At 44.6% G+C, this 24,554-nt stretch overlaps 1 protein-coding gene across 1 annotated transcript in view; it reads right to left on the bottom strand.

Moving 5' to 3' along the window:
- The window catches only part of SPOCK3 (SPARC (osteonectin), cwcv and kazal like domains proteoglycan 3), a 414,135-nt gene that overhangs the window by 107,208 nt on the left and 282,373 nt on the right, over positions 1 to 24,554 (bottom strand). The window contains exon 6 of the mRNA XM_074993065.1: positions 11,711 to 11,825. Coding sequence (XP_074849166.1) covers positions 11,711 to 11,825 — 115 coding nt within the window. The remainder of the gene's footprint in view (positions 1 to 11,710; positions 11,826 to 24,554) is intronic.

Here is a 24,554-nt window from a genome sequence, read left to right as displayed (position 1 = left end):
AAGTCTATATTTCTGCAATATCTATCAATCCAGAGGTTTATTTCATGTCAGATTTATAAGCTTTCAGCAATGGTTTTTTCCTGCTCTGGAAGTTGTCAGCTGGTTAGAATCAGAAATACTAAACATCTGCTTGCCTCAGGAAAATGCAGGGAAAAAACCTCCACAGATTTTGCATTTTTAAAGAGAATCTATAGTTTTTACATTTTGGCTGGCTGTCATTTTAAAAATTATAAATATTTCAGCAAAACAGCATATTCAACTGGTACCTGTACACATTGTGGGGTTATGGAAACTAAATTTTAGGGTTCCATCTTAATTACTAATAATGTGGATTTTTGTGTGTTTTTAAATCAGATTATTTAAAAAAAAAATCACAGAAACCTAGAGTCCATCATTATAAATATGGAAGTGTTCTGTAAAGGATATCAAACTAAAACAAAACAAAACAAAATCAAAGTCTGAGTCACATGAACAGGACCAACCTATATTACATAAGCTACGTCTACACTGGGATGCTACATTGAAATAGCTTATTTCGATGTAGCGAAATCAAAATAAGCTATTTCGACAAATAGCATCTACACATCCTCCAGGGCTGGTGCCATCGACGCTGGACAGCACTACATCGAAATAGGCACTGCTAGGGAGTGTCTACACACCAAAACGGCCCAAATCGAAATAAGGGTGCCAGAAACAGCTGCAGACAAGGTCACAGGGCGGACTAGCACTTCCGGAGCAACAGCGAGCCGCTCCCTTAAATGGCCTCTCCCAGACACACACAGCCTGCACAGCACGCGGTCTCCAGAGCCACAGGCACGCACACCCTGTGAAGCACCATGGACCCCCAGCAGCAGCAGCAGCTGTCGCTGCCGCCGCAGGCCCACACGCCCGCCCCTGGAGGAGCAGTGGCTGCCCTGCTCAGTGCCATGCAGGAGGCAGCTGACCATCTTTTATTTGAGGAAGATGAGCTGTCCTCGGGGGATGAGGAAGCAGCCCCAGACCTTGCTGCCCTCCCAGCGCCCCCGCTGCACATGCTGCCGGCTGTGGAGATACCCCATGAGCACGGACTGGTGGGAGCAGCTGGTGCTCGGCGAGTGGGACAACGACCACAGGCTCCGGAACTTCTGAATGAGCTGGCAGACATTCCTGGAGCTCTGCCAGTGGCTCACCCCTGCCTTATGGCACCAGGACACCCCCATGCGACGTGCCCTCACTGTAGAGAAACGGGTTGGCATCGCTGTCTGGAAGCTGGCCACTCCAGACAGCTACTCATCCGTAGAGCAGCAGTTCAGCATGGGCAAGGCCACCGTTGGGGCTGTCCTCATGGAGGTAAGAGGACCCAGGGGGAGGTGGGGGAGCCCTGGGGGGAGCGGGGGAGCCCAGGGGGAGGTCCAGACACACCCTGCACACCCCTCACTGGTGTTCTCTCATGTCCTTCCCCTGCAGGTCGTCCGCGCAATCAATGCCCTGCTCCTCCTCATGTGGCTTGGGGACCCGGATGCTGCCATCGCGGGGTTTGCCAGCCTGGGCTTCCCAAATTGCTTTGGGGCTCTGGATGGGACCCATATCCCATGCCCCGGAGCACAGCGGAGGACGCTTCTTCAATAGGAAGGGATACCATTACGTGGTCCTCCAGGCCTTGGTGGACAGCCGGGGTCGCCTCTTGGACATTTATGTTGGCTGGTCTGGCAGCACCCACGACGCCCGGGTGTTCAGAAATTCGGGCGTGTGCCGCCGGCTGGAGGCGGGGACCTACATCCCCCAGTGGGAGATCCCTGTGGGACACCACCATGCCCCTCTGCGTCGTCGCAGACGCGGCATACCCCCTCCGACCCTGGCTCATGCACCCTTACATGGGCCATGTCAAAGACAGACAGGAGAGGTTCAACACACGTTTGAACCACGCGTGCCAGGTGGTCGAGCGCACTTTCAGCCACCTCAAAGGGCGCTGGAGGTGTCTCCTCACCCGCCTGGATGCAGGCCTCACCAACATCCCCCAGGTGGTGGGTGTGTGCAGCACACTCCACAACTCCACAACCTGGTGGAGAGCAAGGGAGAGGCCTTCTTCCAGGGCTGAGCTGTGGAGGCTGGCAGGGCCGACGTCCAGCCACCCGCTGTCCCCAGTTGCCAGGTCGACCCTGAGGGGATCCGGGTCCGGGAGGCCCTGCGGGCCCATTTTGACCAGGCTGTGGGGTGAATGCTGTCAGGGTCAGCTGCGGGTGAGCCACCCACTGCACCCCCCCATCCTCCACAACACTCCCTGCCCCCAACGCCCACACCACAGAGAACCTGAGAGCACACCGCCCCCCACACACTTCTGTGCAATAAATGGAATTTTTTTTTAAACAAAATCATGCAACCTTGTATTAATTATTAACAGAAGAAGAAGGGGGGAACTATGTACATGGGGGGGCAGGTACAAAACAGGGGTAGAACAAAAAACTATTTACAAAGATGGGGGGAATATGTCCAAAGGAGGCAGCCTTGGGGGGCAACGTCCTCGGCCATGCACCCCTGTTGTCCTGCACCTGGTGTTGGGGGGCACGACCCACGTCTCGGCCGGAGGCCCGGTCGAGGCTGCGTGGGGGCCGGGAGAACTGGCAGATAGGGCTGGGTGGCATCCGGAGGCCCATGGTCCCCCTTGGTGGCAGGCCCCAGGATGGCTGATGGTGGATGGATGGCGGGTGGAGCGGCGGGGGGGCCAAGTGCCGCGCGATGTCCTCGAAGGTGCGCATGAAGGCCCCCCAAGCCTCCTGGCGCCAGGGCAGCGCTCGCTCCCGGAGATGGAGCTGCCACTCTTCCACCTGCAGGCGCCACTCGGACACCTCCAGCTGATGCCGGAGGGTGGCGAGCAGCTGGGGGTCCGTGGACGCCCGCAGATGGCTCCGCCACTGTCAGGCTCGTCCTGGGGCTGGTCCATGCTCCACCGAGGGGCTGGCCTGGTGGGATGGCCACGGTGGGCTCTCCGGGACCACAGACACCGTGCCGATGCTCTCCGGGCCCTCCGATGGTGCAGCTGCGGAACAGAGGGGGGAAGAAGAGTGGAGACAGCCGTTAGTCTGGGCCCTGACCCGTGGCCCTTGTCCCCACCACCCCTCTGCTGCTGGTCCCCCATCTCCGTCCTCCGGAGATGCTGCTGCTGCTGATGATGATGGGTGTCCAACCCCCACCCCCCCAGGAGATCCTAGGTTCTGCTCCCCCCATCCCCAGGGATGGGGCATGGCGCTGTCCTGCTGGGGGGCAGGGGCTGATGGACTCTTCTGACGGACATGCCGCTGCTGTCCTTGGGGCCATGGTCATCTGGGTGTGTGGGGGGCCATGGACATGTCTCTCGTCCCCGCCCCTTAACCCCAGGGGTGTGCACCAGGGAGGTACATACCTGACAGTCCGCTCCCACGGTCAGGGGACACCCATCGGGCGGACGCCCTGCTGGAGCTGCAGGAGGGGAGGGCGATTTGGAGCCCCCTGTCACTGGAGGCCCCCCTCCTCCTCCTCCGGTGTCCCACGGGTGGGCTCCTGGGCAGACTCCGTCTCTGGGGCCTGCTGGGGCTCGTCGGCTGATGTGTCAAGGGTGGCTGGGGGGGAGGTGGTGTACCGGTGGCCCAGGATGACCCTGAGCTCCCTGTAAAAGGGGCAAGCGGCGGGAGCGACCCCAGATTGGCTGGCCGTGTCCTAGGCCTGGGCGTAACCCTGCCACAGCTCCTTTACCTTACTCCTGACGTGGTCAGGAGTGCGGGGAGGGTGACCCCGGGCAGCCAGGCCCTTGGCCAGCCAAGAGAACGCATCCACGTTCTGCCTCTTGCTCCCCATTACCTGGAGCACCTCCTCCTCACCCCAGAGCCCCAGCAGGTCCCCAGTCTCGGCCTCCGTCCAGGAGGGGCCCCGCTGCCTCTTCCCCCACTGGCTGGCAGGCTGGGAGCCCTGGGTCCCCTTGGGGGGGTGCCCTGTGGGCGCTTGGGGGGCTGGCTGGATGCCATGGGGTGCAGGGTGGTGGGTTGGGGCTGCTGAGGGACGTGCAGGCTAGGCACGTGGCTGTGCTGCTGCCTGCATGAGCTCTCAGCTTCCTGCACAGGAAATAAGGGGGCGGGGAGATTTAACAGGCTGCTGCACGCAGCAACCATAGAGCTCAGGGGCTGGAGAGAGCGTCTCTCAACCCCTCTGCTGATGGCCGCCATGGAGGACCCCGCTATTTCGATGTTGTGGGACGCAGCTCGTCTACACGTGCCCTACTTCGACGTTCAACGTCGAAGTAGGGCGCTATTCCCATCTCCTGATCAGGATAGCGACTTTGATGTCTCGCTGCCTTACGTCGATTTCAACTTCGAAATAGCGCTTGGCACGTGTAGACGTGGCGGGCGCTATTTCGAAGTTGGCATGGCTACTTCGAAATAGCCAGCTAGTGTAGACGCGGCGATAGTGAGGTAAAGTCTGCAGAAATCCAATATAGTTATAACCTCAAAGCTCTTTAAAACTCTATTCCAGTCCATTTAATCACTTCTCTTTTTGCATCACCTCCACCCCAGTAAAAATATGTAATTGTCATCAGCAACTTCTCAGGTCTCCATTCGAAGATAGCGCACATTTACTTATTACACGTACAAACACATCCTTAAATTATACATATGTAAAAAGCAACTGTATTTAAAGTTGGACATAATTAATTTTCCCCTCATCATTTAGATATTGTGTGCTTTCATAGACTGTAAGCTTCTGAGGTAGGACAGCAAATAAGAGTCCCAATCTGCAGCATAACTATAAAATAAAGCTATCAGTAAATAAATCATAAGCACAAATTTGTTTTTGCTTGCCCATACCCGCCACTCCCACACACTTGACCTGCATTTCTACTGTTTGTTTATTGCTATTTGCTTAGGGGAAAAGCAGTTGGCTTTCATGTCCCTTTTTAGAAATTAATTCCATGAACCTAATGCCATAGCTCTTCAGTCCTGTGCTTGTCTACAGTGGTATCTGACATATCAGAGATATAGATTGTTGATTTTATACTCTATCCAACTCACAAAAGAAAGTTTAACCTTTTTGGTGCTTTCGAAATGTATTAATTTCTTTATTTTATTCCTGCCTTCCTTCAAAACAGAAGTGGCTTAGTCAGTATGTACCCCAGTACTCAAATCCAATAAGAACATCTCCTGACACTTATATTTTACTTAGGAGCCATGTCTCTGTATAAATACACATTTAGTTTCCTTCTTTAGATTTTATCCAGATAGCAGTAACAGTCAGTTTGGGGATCAAAAATGTATTAAAAATACAGCTCACTTCACTTTATGTTTTCAGTATTCCTTTTCAGTTCTGCATATTATCAACTGTCCACATATGGCAATTTGTAAAAATAAACAAGGAAACCACAACAAATTGTATAGGTTATGTGGCAGAAGGCTAGAGAGTGGGTCAGACATTTTCAGAGGTAATTCCACCATAATTAGACCTGTCACATTAGTTGAATAATCACCTAAATACAAAGCCCTGGTTTCTATACTTTTTAAAACCCCTTTTTATCTTCTTTTCAAATAAGCTAAGTGAAATAACCATAAAATGATACAGTTTGAAAAAATAAGCAAGTGTTAAAAGTGCAAACTTTTCAGCCTCACAGAGGTTCTTGGTCAATCAGGAAGAAAGATATTGATGTTTCTTCAAGTATCACACCCCATTTTGGCTTGTGGGGGCAACATCTTAGCTGTGGGCTGGCTGGAATTGCTAAAGTAAGCCACCAGGCTCCTGCATACCAGGGAATGGCTTTGGATTGTCAGATGGAGTGCTCTCTCACTACCAGACTGCTGTCTGGAGCCCAAGATTGTCTTTGAGTGATTAAGGCCAGCTTTTCAGGTAGTAGTCCACTTGAATCCACCCTTTCTGCAAATAACGGTTTATCCAAGCAATGATACAGGCTTGCTGAATTCACACTCCTGGATTAGTAGGTTAGGAATACCGCCAAAAAATGAAACAGCCCTTACTATATGCAGGTGGAGGTAGATTTCTTTACTCACTATTATTAAAAATGCTTCAGGATTGGAGGGTTGGACTGCCCAAGAAGATTTCTTTTCATTAATTACAAGTATGGCCATCTTCAATTTCATACTCCAGGTGGTGACCCAGGGAAGAATTTGCTATGGTCAGCCCCCATTTATTACTAAGGGAAAATTAAGAGATGGGGGTTTTCTTGAACACCAGACTATTCCCTTATCAGTCCAGTAGCGTTTCCCTGAAGTGGACAAGATTTGATCCTAGAACTGTATTAGCAGCTGAATGTAAAGGATTGCGGGCATCAGGTCTGCGATTTTCACTTGGGCAAGTAGTATTCATTAGATAGACAGAATTCAAGAACAGGCGCTTCGTCAGAGACCATTCAGACATAACTAGACCTCTACAACTGTAGTTCCTGAGTAATTTTATCTTAATGCAAAGCAACAAAAACCTTGAGTATTCAGGTGGATGTTGAGCGTTTGGAGGAATTTACTCAATTCCACCTCAATGTATGGGCGAGCCCTCTCAGCATGTAATACTACAATCTATTGTGACTTGGCTATTGGAGAGGCAGTCCCTACCAGGGCTACTGAGGGATTCAGCAAAGAAGGACATGGACAGAATTTTCAAATACAGGGATCTGCAAAAGACAGAGGAGATTGAACAAAATGTCAGGAATAAGGCCATACAGCTGCATCTGTTCAGTATTCCTGACAAGCTAAAAAGTCAGTGAGGCTACCTGGCAAACTGCTATGCCTGATTGGTTGCGGAATCTAGCAGAGTAGTTCCAAGCCCAGCAGAAACAGCAGCTCATTGGCTGTCAATAAACATGGCCGCATATTCTCTGCATCTCAGTTCCAGTCTCTAGTTTTGCTGCTTCTCTGCTCCAGCCCAGACCTTGTCCTGCCACCAGCTTTGCTAATGCTGCTCCTGACTCCCAGTAATTAAGTTCTGACATTGGGATACAGCACTAGGTATGACAACCTCCCCACCTTGTATCCCCAATACAAGATGAGAACTCGGTATTACAAGAGCGTACGGGAGGGAGGTGGAAATTATCCAGGGAAAGCAACACAGACAAGTCTAGTGTTGAGGTTAGAACCCTATAAACACTTACATACATTTAGAAAAAGCAAGCCAAAAAGTAAATGAATTTTGTAAAAGGCAAAATCTATTTTAACATCCAGTACTTGGAGGACGTAGGAAGCTAAGGGCTTGAAAATTTATCTCTGAAGTAAATGAGAGTTTTGCCACTGACGATAACAGGTTCAGGTTTGGAGCCAAAGTGAGTGTGGCGCAATGAAAGAATATAGTCAAATTCATAAGCATGTATGGGTAAGTCTACACTAAAAATGTAAGTCAGCCTGTATTAAGTCAAATTACCGTGATGGTGGATGTCAATGCTATCCTCTATGGATCAATGGCACTTGCTCTCACCAGAAATGCTTCCCCTGTCCTATTAAAAGCAGCTAAACTAAAAGCCTGGGTCTCTCTGCTCTCCAGCATCTCTCTACCAGGAGTGTGGTTCTCCCATGGGCTCCTGGGTTCTTGGTTGCTGCTATCCACTCCTGTTCCCCATTGCAAGCATGGGAAGTTGTCCAGGGCTCCTCCCCTCCCTGTTCCCTGCTAGAAATCAGGGGGAGCTGTCTTGTCAGTTTTTCTGGTCACCCAGATGAAAAACTGAGAAGGCTGTCCAGTTCCCTCTGGGGAGGTTGGGGCCACCAGCCCCAGTCGGGTATAGGGCCTATTTTCTTCCTGCTGTGAGTAGGGTCCAGCTCTCCAGGGGAGCAGGGTGCAAGGTGGCTTCTGCTGTATAATCAACTGGTAGCTGAGGTAAAAGATGTATTGCCCTAACTAACACAAACATTGTGCATCTAAAGGATGTGAAGATACTGTGTTGATGTAGGAGGAGACTTACTTCAGTAGGAGGAAGGCTGTCATGTAGACTGACATAATTTGGTCAATATAAGCTGTCTCATGTAAACCTAGCTTTGTAATGTAGACCTGTCTGATGAACTCCAGGCAATATAATTAGGCTGCAGCAGATCACATTCTCAGTGGTGAGAAAAACGCACCTAACAGGTTTTCAGCGTGCATTGCCAGGTGACTATTCATAGACTGGAGAGTACAAATGAATTTGTCCTGGACACAGAAAAGAGAACCTATTCAAACAGGCATATACTGTCTTTTAAGACCAATGGAGGAAAAGTAGGGCAGTAACAGCATCAAGAAGTGTTAGAAGGGCACTAAAAGAGAAAAGAATCAGTTAGAGAGACACAGAAGGGCTTTAATACAACAGCATTTTCACCATCATCTCTACTATTCCACTATTAACTTCATTAATTGTACTGTTTATATTTTAATCTCAATTTGGCTGAACAGGAAAATTAATTAAATGAAGTCAAACTAGCTAGTTGCTACAAACTGCACATTACATCACTAAATTATTGTAGAAGCACATGGAGCTTGGTGAACTATGTATTACTACTAAACTTCCAGATGCTTTCTTGAACTTAAAAAACAAAAACAAAATGTTTTTAAGCCCATCAGAAGCAAAATGCCTGTAAAACAGAAAGCCTGCCAGGGCGGGTAATGCATGGTGTCGTTTGCCTCTGTTTGCCAGAGGCTGGAGATGGACAGCAGGAGAGAGATTGCTTGATTGTTACCTGTTCAGTCACTCCCTCTGGGGCACCTGGCACTGGCCACCTCATGTATGGCTGTTCTTATGAACTTATTTTTTTATTCATGCCAAAATTTCTCTGATTCTTTCCCTAAACTATTTTGTAGTCCAGCTATATACAATGTGAACATATTTATGTTCTCGAGTCTCCCTCTTCTAGTTTTTTGAAAACTGCAGAAGCACGACAAAACACTCCCAACTATTTCAACATGATCCCTAGATTACTTTTTGGCGAGCAGAGATGAGCTTTGTTAATCAACCTCCCTCACTCTTTTCATGCACACAGACTGCATCGACACTTGCATTCCTCTTCGAGAGAGGTATGCAAATGAATGAAATTGAAAATGCAAATGAGGTTCAGATTTACAAATATGGCACCTTATTTGTATATTCTTTCAAAAGAAAAGCAGTGTAGACACAGCTCTTTCGAAAGTAAACCCCCATCTTTGAAAGAACCCTTCTTCCCATAAAAAAGAGGGAAGAAGGCTTCTTTCGAAAATGGGGTGTACTGTCGAAAGAGCTGTGTCTACACTGCTTTTCTTCTTTCGAAATAATATGCAAAATGAGGCACCAGATACGTAAATCTGCACCTCATTTGCATTTTTCATTCCCCTCATTTGCATGCCTCTTTCGAAAGAGGCATGCAAGTGTAGATGCAGCCACAGTATACGACTGCTGGAGCATTATAAACTTTAATGTAAATGACAGTTGAAATACTAGTGATGATACTCCACCCACGGTTACATTTCTCATGCCTCCAGGCCCTTGGCACTGAAAAGAAATGACATTCACTTTTTTATGTACTGGTGATCTGCAGCTGTAAGAAAACCTTTTACTCTGTTTGTCCTGCCAATCTGGCAGGACAGGATTAGTTTAAGTTCTCATTGCCATTTCACTCTACTCAACTGATCACAAATTATATTTTTTTAAGAGCAGTTCACTCCTACGAGTACTAATTAAAAAAACAGTTCCAACTTGCTGAAACTTCTAACTTGTACCCAGAATTCATTCTCAGTATTTAGTATTCAGCAATTTCACTATTAATAGTAGGCGCTGATTGAAAAATTCACTCATCCAGGAAAAGTAGGAATTTAGAACAGATGAATGGTTTGAAGGGGAAGTAAGGAGCAGAGGGCTGAGCGCTTGTGTTAATTTATTTTCAGCACACACCCTGGATATCAGAGAGATAGTTGAGTTAGTCCATATCTTCCAAAACAACAAGCAGTCCTGTGGCACCTTATAGACTAACAGATATTTTGGAACATAAGCTTTCATTAAACCTTCCTCTGGACCCGCACTTCATAAGATGCATGGGGGTGGTGGTCCAGAGGATGGTTTAATGAGGGAGTCTCAGTCAAGGGGAGGGCCAGAGTTGACTAGGTCTGTTCAGACACGGAGGATGTGGGCCATTATCAGAATTAACTGATAATGGGTCACATTAACTGCTGATGATGGGCCACATCCTCAGTGACTGAACAAACCTCCTCAACTCTGCCCCCCCCGACTGAGACTCTCTCTGAACCCCTCCACCCCAATGCATCCGATGAAGCAGGTCTTTATCCTTGAAAGCTTCTGCTCTAAAACATCTGTTAGTCTATAAGGCGCCACAGGACTTCTTGCTGGCCTTGGAATTAGGAATGACAGGGCACTGCTGTACTCCCATGGCTTATGATAGCCATCATAAATTTGTTTGCAGTTCAAATAGCTCTTATCACTCCCTCTGTACAAGCTGTTCCAGTACCCTAATTGTAAAAAAGATGGGGGCCAGAAGCAGAGATACCATAGGCTGAAGTGAAAATGGCCTCCCAGGATGAAGACTCTCAGTTGATTCTCTAACTTCATGCTTACAGCTGGGCAAGCGGCAGGTGGGTAGCCAGACAGGATTCTCTCTCTTTCACCCATGGGGGCATCTCTGGTCTGGTTTATACTCAGAAATAGTCCCGATTCAGCAGCTAGTGATTGATAGAGCTGAACCATGCAGGGACTTGAACCACTTAAGCTAACTGAGATTCCCCCACCCCCCACTTTGGCAGCTTTAACCTGAGCTACTTGGGTGAATAGATGTTGCAGATTTTTTTTCAAAGTAGAACTGTAAATTAATATAATTAGAAATCACTGATGCCTTATGGGAGCGCAGCAGTTTACACAACAAACAATATTTACATAACAGTGGGTTTACTGCAGTATTCCTGTATCTCCACTGAGGAAAAATGACATTTATGCACAAAGAAGGTCTTTAAATGCAGAGGAAAGAAAAATGAAGTGCTAGAATCCAGCTGTGCTGCACTGGGCACACTTAGGAGGTGTGCGCACAAAGATGGATTTAAAGCACTTTTATGAGCCCTCTCAATTTTAAAGTCATCTATCTAGCAGCCACTAGAGCAAACTCTTGCTGTTTCAGGATTTACACTGGCTTCCTACAGACACACTGGGCTGTTCTAGCCCCCAGGACACAGTAAAATCTAGAAGTGGTTGGCCAGAAATCTTTTCTATCGAGCGTGCCTAGGGGCTGAGAAGCAGCACAAAGCAGCCAAATTCTCTGCTGACCCAAATTTCACAAAAATGTTATGCACTTGGTTCACAAAGCCATCACTGTCCCCCCATTCATTTCTCAACACACAAGCTTAGCTTTTCCATGATACCCTGCAGTTGTGAGTGCATAATAACAATACAACTGCTACAATTTATAATACTCATGGACACTTTTTTTAAAAAATTAAGTTACTTTGCACCCTGGATCCTTTGGTTTGGAGCAAGGACTGTTTTTCTGTGTGTTTTATACAGTGAAAAGCATGTTGTGTTCAACAATAATACAAATATATATATTTTTTAAAAACACAAAAGTTAGCACTGAAAAACTGTGCTGTCTTCTACTCAATCGGGTATTTCAATTACGGTATTTACCTACTGTAAGAGACAAAAAAGCCACCCCTCAGTTTTCTTTAGAATATTCACCATTTACTCACAGCTGTGCTCTTCCATTAAATAAATCATATTCCTCTCTTAAAATGCTCCATTAAAAATAGAATATGGGTTGCCTTTACTTACCCCTCTGATCATTTCTGCCTATACTTGTGGGGTTATCTGAAGGGCAAGGGCACCGTCCTTCACACTTCACAGAAATCTGCTTTCCTGAGACACATGCTTGATATTCTAGTTTGCACTGCAATAAGAGAATGATGAGCATTAATGTAAATGTTTTATAATGTAAATTCCAGCTCATTAAGTATTTTGAAAGAGGTTTTGTTTAGTCATTCTCCATTTCTTGTTCTTTGTGGATGTAAATGCTAGGGAAATAGCTGTACAGTCTACAATACATTTGCACTTCAGAGTTTGAATTAAAGACAGAACCAAGCTGTAATACTCTAACTTCTAATTTCAAGTGGCAGTGGTCTCAGTCTAATCTCTATTAATAATACCTTTGTTTAATTACTAGATTCAGTGACACGTACACTTTCATGTAGAACACTCATGAAGACACTGCGGGCCAAAGATGTGACTCACTGTATTATAGCTACACAGGGGAGAAGAGAAATAAGCCCCCTGCTCCTTTGTGCAGCCCTATTAGGGCTCACTAAATTCACAGTTCCAGGCATAGGAAACCAAGATTAAGAGTGCTACTAATGGTATAAAATTGTCACTGTCCAGATTGTCTGTTACTTGTCTTACCGCCTAAAACACTCAGGTACAGGTATGCCAAAAATTCTACTTTATGTTAAGGTACTGAATATATAGTGAACTACACACTGAACATCTCTTATCTGGGGCATTCTGATTCCGCAACATCCTCGCTTCAGCAGTGAACTTTTGCTGGACTAGGGAGTCCCAGCCGCAGAGATTCCTAGAGTCTGTAGGCTCAGCCAGTGTGGCAAGTAATGGGAAGGGCGGGAAGTCCCGGTAGCTGGGAGCACAAAGTCACTGCCACAGAAAATGCAGTGGCCAGGAGCATGGAGCCACACTTCTTGGGACAAGGAGCAAGGAGGGTGAGGGCAAGGGCAAGGAGCCCCAGAATGGCCTGATTTCCCCTAGCCTGGCGAACTCCCTCGTATAGAAAGGCTCAGATCCTGAGGCTGCCAGACCAGGGAGGTCTAACCTGTACTGACACCAACTGGCAACAATGTGTTCACTATTTAGAAAATTATTACTAAAAAGCATTTACAGTTCTATAAGAATAGTTGACTTCCATTGTGTTCCTTGCCATACAGAATAATACACGTGGGTACACAGAACATACTGAGTCTACCTGCTTTGTTATTAATGATTAATGTTATTAATGATCAATAAGATAAGAATCTATCTACCGGCAGAGGTAGGAATCTATTTATAGGGTGCGTCTACACTTGCATTCTGCTTTCCAAAGGTATGATAATGAGGTAAATAAAAATGCAAATGAGGTATACATTTGCATATTTGGCACCTCATTTGCATGCTCTAATTTCAAAAGAGCTTCTTTCAAAAGCAGAAAGCCAGCATTGACACTGCTCTTCCGAAAGTAAACCCCATCTTCGAAAGACTCCTTCGCATTTAATAAAGGGAAGAAGGATTCTTTTGAAGGTGGGTTTACTTTCGAAAGAGCAGCATCTGCACCGGCTTTCTTCTTTCAAAAGAAGGTCTTTTGAAATTAGACTATGCAAATGAGGTGTCAAACATGCAAATCTACACCCCATTTGCATACCTCTTTTGAAAGAGGAATGCAAGTGAAGACGCACCCATAGTTTTTAACAACTTATCCATTTTTATTATTAACGTAAGAATAACCTACTCTAAATAAAGTCTCGACCCCCCCCTACCAACAACAAAAGAAGAAGAACTCTATGTGGACTCCCCCTGAGGGTCGTAGTGAAAGTCTGGACTTCTACGTACAGTGCTTCCGCAACCGTGCTCAGTCTGACATTATACACAAACAATGCCAAATGAGACATAATCTCAACTATGCTGAACGTTATGCTGTCCAGAGTCTCAAAAATAACCAAGACATCATAATCAAACCAGCTGACAAAGGGGGTGCTGTTGTCATCCTGAATAGGTCAGACTATGAACAGGAGGCAGCCAGACAACTCTCCAACACCACATTTTACAGACCTCTCTCCGCTGATCCCACTTTGGAATTCCAAGGGAAATTACAACTACTACTGAAGGAACTCCTTGCTGCTACTGGGGACCTCATTAACTCAGACACACCATCTGAGCCGCAGCCTGGATTATTCTATTTACTTCCCAAAATCCACAAACCTGGAAACCCTGGACGCCCTATCATTTCAGGTATTGGCACCCTTACCACCGGACTATCCAGTTACGTGGACTCCCTCCTCAAACCCTATGCCACCAACGTTCCCAGCTATATCCGAGATACCAACTTCCTGAGGAAATTACAGAACATCGGAAAAGTTCCTAATAACACCATCCTTGCCACAATGGATGTAGAGTCTCTCTACACTAATATTCCACATAAAGACGGATTACAAGCAATCAGGAACACCATCCCTGATGCCACCACAGCCAGTCTGGTGTCTGGCCTCTGTAACTTTGTTCTCACACACAATCATTTCCGTTTTGGGGACAATTTATACCTCCAGATTAGTGGAACTGCTATGGGCACCCGCATGGCCCCACAATATGCTAATATATTTATGGCTGACCTGGAACAACGATTCCTCAGCTCTCATCCCCTATTACCACTCCTCTACTTAAGATATACTGATGACATCTTTATGATTTGGACCCATGGTACAGAGGCTCTAGAAGAATTCCACAGAGACTTTAATAATCTACACCCCACCATCAACTTATGCCTCGATTACAACATGCAAGAGATACATTTCCTGGACACTACAGTACTAATCAAGGATGGTCTGATCAGTACCACACTGTACCGAAAACCTACTGATAGCTATACTTATCTACACCCTTCTAGTTTCCATCCTGCACACATGACTAGATCCATTGTTTACAGTCAAGCTCTTAGGTACAATCGCATTTGCTCTGATCCAACTGACAGAGACCAAAAACTACAAGAACTTTACCAAATATTCATAAACCTGAATTACCCACCAGGAGAAGTACAAAAACAAATCGACAGGGCCAGACGCATACCCAGAGACCAGCTACTCCAAGATCAGCCCAAAAAAGCCAAGAACAGAATACCACTGGTCATCACCTACAGACCCCAACTCAGACCACTCCAACGAATTATTAAAGACATACAACCTATTCTTAATCAGGATGCTACACTCCAGAAGGCCCTGGGTGACATGCCTGTTCTCTCCTATAGACAACCTCCCAACCTCATGAGGACCCTTACTAACAGCCACAGTCTATACCCCAGGAACACGAGTCCTGGAACCTTTCCCTGCAACAAAGCCCGCTGCCAGCTTTGTCCACATATCTTCTCTGGAAATACCATCACTGGACCTAACCAGGTTACTCACAGAATCACGGGCACTTTCTCATGCTCCTCTACTAACATCATATATGCCATCATGTGCCAACAATGCCCAGATGCTTTGTATATTGGACAGACTCCTAACTCCCTTACACAAAGGGTCAACGGGCACAAAACAGACATCAAAATACTCCAGATCCACAAACCAGTTAATCAACATTTTAATGGAATGGGGCATTCTGTCAATGACCTAAAGGTATGTGTGTTACTGAAGAGACATTATCGCACCGTTTTAGAGAGAGAAGTGGACGACCTGACTTTTATATTCAAATTTGGCATATTAACACATGGTTTAAATCGTGATGGGAACTTTCTGAGTCACTATAAGGGCTCGTCTGCATACTTGGCTCAATCTAATTCTTGACCTTCCCCCCTACCCCTCCACTCTCTGATTTGCTCACCTTGATTATCTTTTTCTGATTTGTCCTCCTTGCTTACTGTTTTTGGTTCTCTGTGTCTTAAATATTGAGTCTGTTCTGGTCTGGCTATGGTCTGAAGAAGTGGGTCTGTCCCACGAAAGCTCACCTAATAAACTATTTTGCTACTCTTTAAAGTGCTACTTGACTGCTTTTTGTTTAAATAAAGTCAGTATGTCATGTACAATACAATCCTATGTATGCTACATTTCAGTTAGGCTCTAGCTTCTATCACAAAACTATACTGAAAATTGCTTAGTTCTGAATTTGTACGCTATGTGCATAAAAATTGAGAGGAATCATGCACCTTCTGATATTAACAATAATAAAATAAATGCAGTTTTTAAAAATGAAAAAAACATACACACCTTGTATGTGTGTAAAAATAAAATTACAATTATCATTCTAATCGAAATGTTCAACCCTTCCATATAGCTAGAGAAAAATAAGGCCACATCAATCCTATGGACCTATTCAAATAAAGGTCCTTTCTTGATTTTGCCCTACAGGACCATCTATAGGATGGTTTCCAGATTGAGATTAGGAAAAAATATGTAGTCATCTAGTAAGGTGCTTTGGGGGGCTGAGAAAAGAAGGAAAAAAGAACGGGATTCGACTTTCTCTTGAAAGCTACCTTTAACACATGAGGTAAGAACATGACAATTTGGGGGAAGTACTGACATTTGTTGGAACATAAGCTTGCCGGAACACCAGCAGCTCAGTCTTGTTTCCAGACACACCTCATTTAAGGTTAATTTTTTTTAAAGCAATTCAGCATAAACTGTCTTTTCAATTCTGTCACATAATTGCGCCCAGAGCAGCTCTGAATAATTTTGCACAGGTTTTGCCACTATTTCTGGACACATTCTCTCTCAGCTTTCTGAGCCACAGCTTTATCCACTTTAAACGTGAGTGCTTGGTTGATTGTTGAAGTAGACTTAAGAAAATTTGCTTCATCTTTCCTATAAGTGGGAGAATCAGAAGTTCAGATACTGCAAACAAGTCACAATGTTGTTTTTCTTTGTTGTTCCAAAAAGTATCTTTGACAGCAGCCAGTGTCTTATTTCTAAAAAATTCTCATGAGATTTCGGAATCAGGTTGATCACTTTTAAAAACCAAACTAAAGTGCACACCACCCAAAGCCACTGGAGCTTCTCAACGGGAGATAAATTTAATTAAATTGATTAACCAACGTCTGGCATTTGTCATTTCATCATTCTATGTATTTGGTGATAAATCCATGAAAGAGCCATCTGCTACCATTTTAAGGACTGTGGAAGCCATCTTGTATAAAAGCCATTTCACATCCCTTACTTCTGCACACACACAAGAGCCTGTCCTTTCCTTGACCTGTTTGGGAATGGCATGGAGGATGAGCTCTATGGAATGCATTAATGAACTGTTTGGAGTTGGGGATCCAGCTCCCTTGTACCTGTTTTTCCTTGCTGATAATGGTTTCTCTTTGGAAAGTGATTTATGATTCTCTAATTGCCTCTGACACTGGGCTTGTTTGTGTAAGGGTATAAAATACTAGGGTTAACTGCATCAAGTAGCCTTGCTGGACCTGGTTTTACTACTTATTGAATTCAATAAAGCTGAATGTTAGCTGCCTGAACACAGAGAAGTCGTGCTTCAACAGGACCATATTCTTTCTTACATGTGCTTCAACAGGGCCACATTCTCACCCTCTGTAGTCATGGGCAATTAGAGTACAAACTAGTACATAACATTTCCAGTATCCACTCATGAACTAATATTGCAGAGTTGTAAACAACTAGTGAGGCATAGGGTGGAAAATCAAGCCCTACATCTCCAGTAGGCTACAGGAAGTATGGTGTCTTCATAAAGCAAAATAAATAAATAAAAGTCAATGTGCCTCCTGGTGTTCCCTCTACACTGACATTCTGAAGAGGATTTAAATACTTGTCCAACTCTCTCTTTCATGCTTTATAAGTGAGCTACAAACAGAAATGCTGCAAGAACAGCCCATTTAGACCCAAAAAGGTCAGTTCTTCTCTTCAACTGCAAACACTTATCTTTGGACAATACAAAATAGAAGTACAATACTTGAAAAACTCCTATGGGAAGGTTGATATGATGGAAAGTTTGAGGATAGATTGAAATAAGAAGGGACACACTGGAGAGAAAATGGGGATGCCAGAGAAACACTTCCCCTTAGTGGAAAAAAAAAATCAACATTTTGGCTATATTTACTATTGTATGGTTTAATTTGACAGTGTTGTAAGCTTGTTTTGTTTTATCCATGGAAAAACACTGAATTTTCAAAGTACAATTCATAAAACTTTAAGGACCCACTGCTTGACTTCATAACATTCCTTATTTCTTATGCTGGTTTTACAGTTTAACATCACCTGTCCCTCTTCTGTTTCTTATACAATTCTTATTCTCTTCTGCTGTGAAATGAAACTGTTCATTTCATTCTCTTTTTCACCCTTTCATCCTCATTCCATCTAAGCTGAACCACTTGGCAATTACACCACATCCTTAGCTCCATTTTTTTAAAACAGTTTGCATTTTATACATTTGTTTTTGAAATAGAAGGGTAGACATATCTGTCTTCATAGTCATTATACAACACTTGAAATTCCCACTTTCATATAGACTTATGGTTACTGTTGTGTCACTACCTCTTACAGTATATTTCAATGTGAAATGTTGCTAGCTTTCTGTGATGTCATGGTCCTCCTAGACAAATTTCAACTTGTATTCCAACATTTTGCTTATTTAAGTTCCTTGTATAGCTTGAAATAGAAACAACACTCTTTACTTCTCATTCTAAACCGTTGCATAGTGCACTGGGGAGCTACAATTAAAAATCTCTGAGAAAACGGTCCATGAATTCATGCCATATTCAGATATAAATCAGTTTTACTGTTCTTACAGTCTATAGGTATGGGAATAGTCACATTTTTTCCCCACAATTATTACAATAGATATTATTTTGACTGTGGAACTGACAGCCTCTGTGGGCCTAACAGCAAGGTGTGGGAGAACCCCACTCCATGCTCTGGAAGGGAAGGACCCTCAAGTGGAAAGGACAGAGCATTGCTCTAAAATCCTTAGCACAGTGCTGGGCTCTTCCTCCCCATCCCTCAAAGCTGCATGGACTAGCACGTTCACAGCATTTCAAAGTGGCTCAGAGCTTTGGGTCACCACCACCACCACTGCTGCAGTAGTAGCAGTGGCAGCTGGCTGATCCAGGCCCTTTTGAAATGCTGGCATGCTGTGCAATTTTCCCCTTGCTCCCCTTCACCTTCCTCCCACATTTGGCCGACCTCCATTTTTGTACATATGAATTCTGTATTTATCATTCTTGTTATAATGTTAAAAGAACAATAAACTAAAAAAAAACAAAAAAACAGATTTTTTTTTAAAGATTCTGCCGTGCTCTACTCCAGAAGCAAGCTGCTAAAATAATATTGAGGTTGATTGCACAGTCAAGAACTCAAATTTAGGGCATGGTAAAATCACATTGCCTGTTAATTTTGTCCCTGTGTGTATATGCATTATGAAGCAGCCCTATTACAGTATCCCATATTATTTTTCCAAATAACTCCTTTCATACTGTTCACTAAATACAGACTGTGATCTTGATGTGAATTCAGATCTTATAAAAACTTCACTGTATTAAGGCATACAGGGACTCCTACAACATTAATATTAGCACATTAATGAGATTTTTTAGACTACTGATAACTGCGTGTTTCATGTTTGAAAGGTAGCTGTCATCTTGAATTGTAATGTATTTAGGTAATGAAAGTATTTTACAGTCCAGTAAGTTATTATGTGGAAATATATTTTAAAATTCAACAAGACGCTCTGAATAGTCCTAATAAGAAAATGCACTGGTGAGTAATTTAATTCAGCTTCACCTAATAGTTACTAGTGCATATGTTCCAAATGTTAAATTGGATTACATATGTCTGTATAGCAGAATTATTTGCCAAAGTGAATAATCTTTAGTCAGAACTACTGACTACTCATACAGATTATGAATCCAATGCTTGTCAATGACAAAACAGGTGCAGAGGAAAAGACTCTCGTCCCCAGCCCCAGCTCTGATTTTCAGGCACAGCTCCTCAGATGTAATTAAACTTTCTGGTAGCTGGAGCTGGGGAATGGGAGACTCCCTAAATCTGTCCCTCCAAAATGTCTCAGATTACTTTTTCTTGCTCTCTCTCCCCTTCCATTGTCCTCTGGACTACCACCACCTCCAGCTCTCAGCAATATAAGCAATTACATAAAGGGGGCTCTATCAAAACAAAAAAGCAGTCATGTAGCACTTTGAAGACTAAAAGAATAATTTATTAGGTGATGAGCTTTCATAGGACAGACCCACTTCTTCAAGATCAAAGAAGATTCTGTTAGTCTTTGAAGTGCTACATGCCCGCTTTTTTGTTTTCATAGAATACCAACTAATACGGCTATCTCTCTGTCATTATTCAACATAAAGGGGGTTGTGTGAGTAGGGAGGCTCGGGAACTTCCCCCTAGCCACACACAACTACTTTCCCCAGAAGAAAAACCTTATGCCTATCTCTATCATGGCTCCTTTCTCCAAGCTCCTGCGACCCTCATACTGCAGGAAGAAGTCCGATATGAAAGATCTACTAGGATCCGTCATAAAAGGGTGGCTCTCTGGAGAATCATAGGAAGGTCTGTTAGTCTACTTCTTTAGTAGAGTTACAAACTCTTCTTTGCCCCTCATGCCTTTTACCAGTAAAAATCCCCTCCACAGCTCCTGTATTTGCTCAATAGAAGCCTTGTTCTTATCCCCCGTTTTCATCAACAGGTGATTGCAAATAGGGGAGAGTTTTGAGAAGGTTGCTCTCCAGGTGAAGGAGGAGCAGACCACAGGACCTCGGGGTAACTGGCTGTCTGGAGTGTGTGTATTTGTGCTTGGGGGTTACTTGTGACTGTGTACTGAGCTTGTTTGCTGTTTGTGTGTGTTTTGAGAGACATGTGCTGAGCTGTTCGTTTGAAAGACCGTGTGCTGAGGCTGCCAGTTAGGGTTTGAGATCTAGAGCTCTCTGCTCAGTGGTTGAGCTGTAGCCAGGGGAAGGCCAGAGCCTATAAAGCCTGCTAGTAGGTGACCAGGGGAGCTTGTGAACAGGTGATTGCAAACAGGAGGGAGTTCTGAGACAGAAATTTACAGGAGGCATTGAGAAAGGAGATAGTTCCATTTTTGCATTGTCTAGAACTTTTATATAAAAAAAACTATATCCCAAACAACCACGTTGAGTTGGCCTGATTGTTTACATTTTGATTTCTGAGTGCAGGTGATTTCAGTTTCAGGTACAGTGGCAGTTGAGACTGAGTGCCTGGGAGGGTTGGAATCTTTTTGATTCCTTGTTCTCTTGATTGCCTTTGATCAGCCTCAGGATCAGCCTTTCTGTGTGTGACTAATGAGGGGGAGGCCTGATTGAGGTCTGCAGGCTTTAAAAGCCAGAGTCAGAGTGATGAGGGGAGCAAAGCACACAGGGGGCTGCAGACAGGTCAGTTTTAAGAGGGAGTTTGACAGAGGGGTTCCACTATAGTTAGGAAGACCCACAACATGTGTGCCAGCACTGCTTCTGTCTCCTCCACCTACACCTGTATTCAGACCTCCTGACCAGGGATGCCTCCACCTAGACCCTGGTGTGGTTTGGCAGGGACTGTGACTTACATTTCTCGCCTACTAAAGTCCAGGCTGGAGAGACCATCCAATATCTAAGGTATTTTCTGATAAAAGCTCTCAGGAAGCAGGTGGTGGAGCTACAGGAAGAGGTAGCTAGGTTTAGGAGTATTAGACTCCATGAGCAATTTCTGGACAGCATTCACGCGGAGACAGCTGAGGTTAAGATAGCCATCCCACCACAAAAGAGTCCTGACACACTATCAGTGGAGGTGGAGATGGCTCTGTGCTCTATGCCTGCTCCCAATCCTCCCACTGTGGTACTGGGAAACCATTACACTGTTCTGGATATGGGAGACACAGGAGATAAAGAATCACCCCCCTACAGGTGAATCAGAGAAGTCTTGTACCCCCCAAGGCTGTGAGGTCAGCTGCCACCACTATGAGAAAAAAAAAAACGTAGGGTACTGCTGGTTGGAGACTCTCTTCTGAGGGGGACGGAGGCACCCATCTAATGCCCTGACATGTCACCCTACGAGGTATGCTGCCTGTCAGGAGCCTGTATACAAGACGTTATGGAGGCATGGTCGAGGATTATCTGCCCTACTGAATACTACCCCAAGCTACCCATCCATGTGGGTAGGAATTATATTGCAAGGCGTAAACTCGAGCAGATCAAGTGTAACTACAAGCCTCTGAGAGCATGGGTGAAGGAGCTGGGAATGAGGTGGTATTCTCCTCAATCCTTCCTGTCCAGGGTAGGGCTCCAGGCAGAGACAGGTGCATTGTGGAGGTGAATGCCTGTCTGCGAGGATGCTGAATTGGCTTCCTCCATCACGGGATGCTGTTCCACAAAGGACTGCTAAGCAGGGATGGAATTCACATTTTGAAGAATGGGAAGAATGTATTTGGATCAAGACTGGCTAACCTAGTGAGGAGGGCTTTAAACAATGGGGACAGGTGACCAAAGCCCACAGGTAAGTAAAAAAACTGGAGACCTGGGAGTTGGGTTGGAAATGGGAATCATGGGCTATAATAGCAGACAAAAAAGAGGGACCAGGCAGAACTGCGGGGTAAAAAGCAAATCAGTATCTTAGATGACTATATACAAATGCAATAAGCAGGAAGAACTTGAAATCATAATAAATAAACACAACTATGACAATTAGAGAAACTTGGAATAATACACATGATTGGAATACTGGTATTGAAGGGTATAACTTTCTCAGGAAGAATAGCCATGATATACAGGGAGGAGGTGCTGCCTTATATATCAAACATGTGCACACCTGGACTGAGGTGGAGATGGATTCAGGAGACAGACATGTTCAGAGTCTCTGAGTTAAGTTAAAAGGAGTAAAAAGCAAGGGTGATGTTGCGATAAAGGTTCACTACAGACTACCCAGCCAGATAGACGAGGTGGATGAGACTCTCACTATAAACAATTAATAAAATTATCCAAAACACAGGACTTGGTGGTGATGGGGGACTTCAACTATCTAGTCATATGTTAGGAAGCTAACACATTGAGGCACAGAACATCCAGAAAGTTTTTGGACTGCATGGATGACAATTTTTTCTTTCAGAAGGCGGAAAAAGCTACTGGGAGGAAGCAGTTCTACATCTGATTTTAACAAATATGGAGGAACTCATTGACAATTTGAAAGCGGAAGGTAGCTTGAGAGAAAGTGACCATGACATCACAGAGTTCATGATTCCAAGCACTAGTGAAATGGAGAACAGCAAAATAAAGAAATGAATTTCAGGAAGGCAAATTTTGGTAAACTCAGAGAGCTGGTAGGTAAGCTCCCATGGGAAGCAAGATTAAGAGGAAAAAACAACTGAGGAAAGTTTTCACTTTTTCAAAGAGATGTTATTAAAGGCCCAAAAGCAAACTATACCGCTGCATAGGAAAGCTGGAAAGTATGGTAAAAGACCGCCTTGACTTAGCCAGGAGATCTTGCATGATCTCAAAATCAAAAAGGAGTTGTATAAAATGTGGAAAGTATGAGAAATTATAAAAGATGTATATAAGCAAGCAATGTGTGTATGCAGGGGCAAGGTTAGAAAGGCCAAGGTACAGAACGAACTCAAATTAGCTAGAGGCATAAAGGGTAACAAGAAGTCATTCTATAAATATATTAGAAGCAAGATGAAGATCAAGGACAGGGTAGGCTCACTATTCAGTGAGGAGGGAGAAACAATATCAGGAAACTTTGTTTCGGTCCTCAGCAAGAAGGATGAGGCAGAAATGCCTAACATAATGCATGCTAGTGGGAAGGGGTAGGGTTAGAGCAGTGGTTCCCAAGCTTTTCAGCATCAAGCCCCCTTTTTGATTTTTGAGAAACTCTCATGCCCCTACCCATCTTTTTTTACCAGGGGCCAGCCACCCCAGCTGCCTGCCTGAGCCCCTCCCCTCCCCTCCCCCAAAGCCAGGCACCACCAGCCTCTCATCTAACTCCATCCTCCTCCTCCCCACCAACCCACACTCACTCACCTTTGCAGGAGTCACCTAGCTCCATTTGGGCCTTCGCTGGCTGCCTGCTTTTTATAATGGCTGTGCCAGGTCACCCATGTGAAATGGCAGGGGCTGAGAGCCAGAAGCAAGGGCCGGCTTTTTCTTCGGGTGTGAGGAATGACTGGGTGGGGGGCTGGGTTGCCTCACGCTCCGCCTGGAATTTCTTCATGCCCCCCCCAAGGGGGCACACCCCCCAGTTTGGGAAACCATGGTTTAGAGGATAAAATACACTAAGAACAAATTAAAAATTACTTAGAAAAATTAGATGTCTTCAAGTCACCAGGGCCTGATGAATTACACCCTAGAATACTTAAGGAACTCATAGACCAGGTTTCTGAGCCTTTAGCTACTGTTGAAATGTCCTGAAGTCGGAAGAGACTCCACAAGACTGGAAAAGGGCAAACACAGTGCCCATCTACAAAAAGGGAAAAAAGAACAACCCAGGAAACTACAGACCAATCAGTTTAACTTCCGTGCCTGGAAAGACAGAGCAAATAATTAAGGAATTCATCTACAAACATCTGGATGAAAATTAAGTTATAGGTAACAGCCAGCATGGATTTGTAAAGAACAAATCATGCCAGACAAATCTGATAGCTTTTTTTGACAGAATAATAAGTCTTATGGATAAGGGAGAGCTGGTGGATGTGGTATACCTAGACTTTAGCAAGGGATTTAACATGGTCTCACATGAGCTTATCAATAAACTAAGCAAATACAACTTAGATGGGGCCACTATAAGGTGGGTGCATAACTGGCTGGATAACACTTCTGAGAAAGTAGTTATTAAAACTATGTATTAAAATTAAACAACAGCCTCCAAAAGTCTTAAAAAAAGTGTTTTAGATTATGACCAGCATCATCTGATTTTTTTTTTAAATT

This window comes from Carettochelys insculpta, chromosome 4, assembly GCF_033958435.1.
Source record: "Carettochelys insculpta isolate YL-2023 chromosome 4, ASM3395843v1, whole genome shotgun sequence".
Taxonomy (NCBI): Eukaryota; Metazoa; Chordata; order Testudines; family Carettochelyidae; genus Carettochelys; species Carettochelys insculpta.
The sequence above is the reverse complement of the archived record's forward strand: the minus strand, read 5'-3'. Positions and strand labels throughout refer to the sequence as shown.